Source organism: Phaethon lepturus, unplaced genomic scaffold, assembly GCF_000687285.1.
Source record: "Phaethon lepturus isolate BGI_N335 unplaced genomic scaffold, ASM68728v1 scaffold22052, whole genome shotgun sequence".
Taxonomy (NCBI): domain Eukaryota; kingdom Metazoa; phylum Chordata; class Aves; order Phaethontiformes; family Phaethontidae; genus Phaethon; species Phaethon lepturus.
The window spans coordinates 7161-13136 of record NW_010525831.1 but is presented as its reverse complement, the minus strand read 5'-3'; the positions used below and the strand labels follow the sequence as shown (position 1 = coordinate 13136).

Below are 5976 nucleotides of genomic sequence, written 5' to 3'. Positions count from 1 at the left end.
GCCCCCCTCGGGGCCCGGCCCCCGTCCCGCCAACGCCGCCTCCCCTTCGTGGCTTTACGAAGGCAGGCGGAGGCCCGCGGGGGCCGGACAGCGATAAATGAAGGTGCTGGTGCTACTATTGTTGTTATCGCTGCGTTACGAAATAACACGCGAGATGTGGCGAGGAGCCCGGGAGGGAGGGGGAGCAGCACAGAGAGGAGGAGGAGGAAGAGGAGGAGGAGGAGGGCGAGAGCTTCCCTCAGCGTGGGGAAGGCTGGGATGGAGGGAGACTGAGCTCGTAAAGCACGTGCCTATATTTCAGCTTCAGCAGCGACCCTCAGCGAGGGGGCTCGGGTCTCTCACGCGCCTCAACGCAGCTTTGTGCGGATGCACGGGCCACGCACAAAACCCGTTTTCCCACCTTCCCCCCGCAGCAAGGTACGCGGATCGAGTCTCCTTATACCAGATTCTCCATCAGCGCCTCAGAAGCCCCCCGAGAACAGTCATGAAACAACTCGGCGAGTAGAGAAAACCTCCAGAACCGAAGAACAGAGCCACAGAGGAGAGGGGGGCTCCGGGTGCCTGTCGGGAAGTGCCCCGAGGAGACGGTACCTGTAGGGCTGGTGGCCATGTCCCTCCTCGTCTTGTAGGAGGCAGGTGGTGGGGCCGGAGCCAGGCCGAGCTGACGTCCGCAAGGCCACAGCCGCGATGCCCACGAGTGGGGAGGAGAAGTTGAGCAGCGCTGAAGCAGCCCAGTGGGGTGGATCCTCCCGGCTGTGGGTCACGTTGATGACAAGTGGGTTGTGCTGGCATGACAGCTCATACATCCCTGTGAGATGGGGCAGAAAAAGAAGCCACTAGCTCAGCTCCAGAGATGTTTTCTCTGCTTTTGATTTACCTCTTCTGCTCCCCGCCACACCCCAACAGACCAGCTTGGGAAGCAGAAGGTGCTGCAAGGAGGGACAGGGGACACCAGCACCCAACTTGGTGAGCGATGGCAGCAATGGCGGGGCCTCTGGTGTACCTGCTAGGACAGCACAGACTGGTGCCACAGCCCATCGGATGCTCACCCAACGAGTGGTTCAGCCCATCTACATCGCTCAGCTGGACAGTCACCCGTGGCTTGCGCTGGTTGCTTGGGACGGTGCCATCAGAGGCCAGGAAGATCAGGAGGGAGGTGGGCACCACGGGTCTCTCAAAGCACACCTGGGAAGGGGGGGAGCAAGACCCTGAGAATGTGTATACCGAATACAGCCTTTCTGATCCCGTATATGCAAGAGGAAGAGGGATTGTGGGGGAGAGCAGGAGCAGGGTTAGAGGGTCAGAGACTGCAGATGTGCAGCGCAGCAAATGGGTGGGAAGAGAGAGAGAGGAGGGAAGGAAGGGTGCAGGAACACAGTCTCTGCCTTCCTAATCCCCCTTCTCCCTTTCACTAGTCTTCCCCCATATGTATCAGTCCTGCCTTGCCATAAATTTACAGCATCTTCCCAGCTTCCACATTTGCTGCTCTTAAAATTAAGCAACATCCGACCAAGACCTGAATAACCCCTTTTCCACCCTCCCTTCCCCAGGTTCTAACTCCCATCCCGCACAATCAGGCAAGGAAGGTAGAGCTACCAGCCCTGCCATCAAAATATTTCCATTAAATAAAAAAAAAACCCACAACCAAACACCACACAAATGAAGAACAGCCCTGATACCCAGAGTGACTGCAAACTGTCCGTCAGCCAACATGTGGAAAGATTTGTGGGAAGAAGTCCTGCCTGCTAGGAGACCCGACAGCTCCCCACTTGTCTACAGCCCCGAAGGCTACAGGAGGCAGCTGGGAAACTTGCGGCATCAATCATGGCAGGGCGAATGTTCTTTGGGAGTAAGAGGATAGAAATGTTTTTCTCCCCCACCCTGGTACCCCCCACCCAGTGCTGAGATATGTTTTGATCAAGATCCACCCTTTGAAGTGTTTTCGTTGAATACCAGCGTGGAGGAAGCCCAGAAATTCAAGGCGAAGGTGTATTTTAGAGGAGGACAAGTCCTGGCTGGCCGGGCATAGCCCAGGAGACTGCAGGAGTGGAGGGGACAACCACCCGATTTGTGATGGCAGCCCAGCCTCGGCGTGGTCCATGCCACATCAGGCATTGCTCATGCACAGGAGCAAGAGAAAACCTTGGGCTTCACCCCAGGGCTCCCACCCTGCAGGGAGGTGCTCGGCAGCAAACACCCCACGAGTGAGTCCCCACCGACCACCTACATGTTCCCTTGGCCAGGGCTCGCTCTCATGCAGGGCTGGCCTGGCTGCAAGGAGTGGACCAGGAAGCTCAAACATTTTTATGTGGTATATCCCCATTGTCTCCCTTGGTGAGGAAAGTAGGAGGAGAAAGGAAAGGAAACAGGAAGGCAAGAAGGGAGGAAAGGAAAGCAAGAAGAGAAGATGAAGAAGGGCTCACAGCCTGCTCCGAGGAGCCCCCCAGGGCAGAGCTGCAGCTGAGAATCCCCAAGGAACGGACCGATTCTAACCTGGCCACCTGCTGCCTCTTCCTCCAAGCATGGTTCCTCAGAGGAGGAGAGATGGTTGGAAAAGTCAGGTGAGGTTTTCCCTGAGCTACACAGCTTAAGGTGGAGGGTTTAGTCTTTCCCAAGGACACCAGCCCCAAGCTAGACCAACAGCAGCTGACTTGACTAACATCGCAATTATTTTTTTCCTTTTTAATACATATTATGTACTTGGCCGCAGCAGGCTCTCCTCTTAATTTTTCTCCCTCCCCTCTCCCCCTTTCTGTTTAATTTCCTGACTTGCTTAGAAGTAATTTTGATTTCTCTCCTCCTCAGATACATTAGGAACCGAGAACAAAGCATGGGCAGAGATCTGCAAATCATAATGATTCCCACCTGCAGAGAGAGGCAAGGTGCATGGTAGGTGCTTCATTAGGTGGCACACACCTCTTGCCCCCCAAACCACTTACAGCATGACCCAACTTTTCCCTTGTTCGTTGGTGCCACCTCTTGAGAAACACTGTAGGAACCGATTCCTAACACCCGACGAGTTTCGTGGTGTGGCTCTAACCCGGGTGACACAGGTGCAACAGCTTTAAAATGGCCATGGGAGCCGGTGGCCACGGAACACCGTGCACACGTGGGTACCCATGTGCATGAACAGCACCGCTCCTGCCCAGGCAGGCGGCTGTGCTAGGCAAATTGTCAACAAGAAGCTGTCTTTCCTAACCCAATATGTTACCAATCAGGCAAACTATAAAAAAAAAAAAGGGAAAAAAGAAAACAGGGCATATTTATTACTAGTCCATAAATAATTTTATGGGTGGAAAATAATAGCACTCCTAGAGAGAGCACAGAGAACCAGTAATGAAAGTCTTTAATATAAACATCCATAGAGGAAGAGAACTGACCACAAGCTCCAATAAAACTGGAACACGCTTTAACCCCCGGTGAGAAGTGGAAAGCAAGCTTTCATCTAGGTAGGGCAGAAGGGGAGATTGCTGCTTTCTTGCTAGCAAATGAAGAAAGGAGGCACATTTGTCATGGCCAGAGACCGAGGCCGGGAAGTAGGTTGTGAGCACACAGACAAGAAAAAGGAAAAAAAAAGAAAAAAAAAAACCCTGTTCTTTGGAGAGACAGAGGGCCTCAGAGGCAATAGCCATGTTTATTGACTCAGGTTTGGTAATTCACCAAGTCGTCTGAGCATCTTGGGAAGAGGTCCTCTCCAGACAACCTCAAGCAAAGCAGGGCAAGGTGTCCCTCAAACTGCAGAGCAAGCAGCATGCCAGAGCCCAGCTTTCCAGTAACACCAGGCAACAGCCACGAAACCTCTAAACTCTGTCTGTGGTCAGAAAGTCAACACTGTAAAAATCACATTGGCCTAACCCTCAGCGCTCCTCTGCCCTGCTCCTCTGCCTGCCAGGACAGAGAGGTTTGGGAGGGCACCTGGAGGGTCAAAGGCAGGCCCCAGCCGTGGAGGCAGCCCCCGAACCCCACTGGGCTGCAGGGCCAGCATCTTGGGCACAGAAGTGCCTCCTTTGGTCTGGAGTCACTGGGGGGGCAGGAGGACCTGCATGCCACAGATGATTGCTGTGAGCTCAGGGTGCTGGGGTGCTCAGGACCCCTCAGGATGGCAGAGATGCAACTGGTCTCTGTTGCTCTTCAGAGCCATGGGGAGCGAAGGCAACTAGGACTTTAAACACAGCTTGTGCCCACCCTTTGCGGGTGTAACAGCACAGCTTGACTGCAGGGAATAGTCAGGAGCAAGTTGTTTCTCAGCCTCAACACATTTCTGTGGGCTTCTGGTTTCGGGCACAGCCCTTCTCCTGGCAATCTGCCCCCCAGGTTGGGTTTGCGGCTCACAATGGGAATGGGGCAACTACATAAAACCCAGCCACAGGCATCTGGGGCTTGCAAAGAGTTCAGGAGGATATGAAGTCCTATCTGAGCAGTTTTTAAGATTGCTGTAACTCCTACAGGACAGAAAAGGATGGGTCTTTGTCACCAAAGTGCTGGGGCAAAGACAAGCAAATCCTTCTGTGCCTGACTACACATCCTCACTTACCTTGAGCCAAAGTCCCTCATTACCCAGGGGCATCCTCTCCTCGTTGGGATCCTGAGCATTGTCTTGGCTGGGAGTACAGGGGAACCAAGCAGCCAGGGAAAGGTCCTTTGGCACATCATGAAGGTGGGATTTACATACCTGAAATTTCAGATTTATTTAACCCAGAAAGAAGCAAGGGAAGTGAGAGAAAAAAACAGCATGTACAAAACTTCAAGGAAGACTCAAACGTTGAGAAGGATCCCAAGTTGGTTCCTAGCATGAAGGCAATTAGGATTTGGGTTCCTAAGCAGGATTGACATCTCACCACCCACACATGTGCACAGAAGGCTCTTGCTATTTTGAAGTGCTGTAAATATGCTGTTTAAGCACCCCATGGTGTCTGTGGGGCCGAGTAAGAAATAATGAGCCAAGCTGTGAGGTGGTAGGTAAGACAACAGCCTCCTGATTGTGGCTGGGCTGATGAGATCTAAAGGTGTCATTCATTTGCCTGAACACCAGTCTTCTGTGCCATTCAATGCCCGATACTACCCCAGACATCCCCACAGGCCTGGCAGACAAAGCCTGGGAGATATGTGTGTCATTCTAGTGAAGCAGACACCCGAGTCCAAGGCACCTCATTAGACATGTACATCTGGGCAATTTAATCATGCTGTAGGTGTCAAGAAGATTGTTCCTTATATCAGGTCAATAGAAATTCATGTATAAAGGGCTAAGTATGACCTCTCTACATATTTCTTGCCCTTCTTCAGCTTGCTAGGAAAGAACATACGCACACCATGTTAACACCGATCAGGCGAAATTCTGTCCTGGATCTCCAGGCCCTGCTCCAAAGCCCATATGAAAGATGGGAATTTTCCCATCAATTTTTCCTTGGCTTCAGATCAGAGAGTTTGAGAGCAGCACAGATGCTGATGTATGCATGATTGTATCCTTTCAGGCCCTGACCTTATAAGGAATTAAAATTACAGGCTTTTTTTTAAACCAACAGTGGGACTACTCACATGCTCAAAGTTGTGCATTTAGCTGGTGGGATGGGGGTGGTCACTGTTTAGCAAACTGCATGGTCAAGGGAGGTGCTCCCTGCCTTGATGAAACCCCCCTCCATACACTACAGTTCCTGGGCTTAGGGACTACTGAAAGAGGGGGGTGATAAATGTCCAGGTCTTCTACTGGTTCCCTGCATGGGAATATAGCGATCAATGAACCACTTCCAGAGCTGCTCTGAAGACTTCGGTTTTGCCTCAGTGCACTCTTGCAGCAGTGACTGCCCCAGCTTTACTGCATGGGCTTTGCTAGAAAAGTCTGCAATTTTTTGGCCATGCCTCCACTCACCTTCACAACAGGCTCTCCAGTGACCAGGGAAGCGGGACAGGACTTTGCATCCTGACGGGAAGCGTAGGCTTTCGCTGCCCATAGATCCACGTATCCATCGGGCGTGTAGG

General features: G+C 52.4%; 1 protein-coding gene across 1 annotated transcript in view; it reads right to left on the bottom strand.

The window, feature by feature from the left end:
* Positions 1 to 5976, bottom strand: part of LOC104617537 (pappalysin-2-like) — a gene marked incomplete at its 5' end in the record, with an annotated part of 27454 nt that overhangs the window by 14853 nt on the left and 6625 nt on the right. The window contains 3 exon segments of the mRNA XM_010282885.1: positions 592 to 808; positions 1050 to 1185; positions 5867 to 5976. The exon segment at positions 5867 to 5976 is cut by the window's right edge and continues 2 nt beyond it. Of these exon segments, the coding sequence (XP_010281187.1) occupies positions 592 to 808; positions 1050 to 1185; positions 5867 to 5976 (463 nt within the window).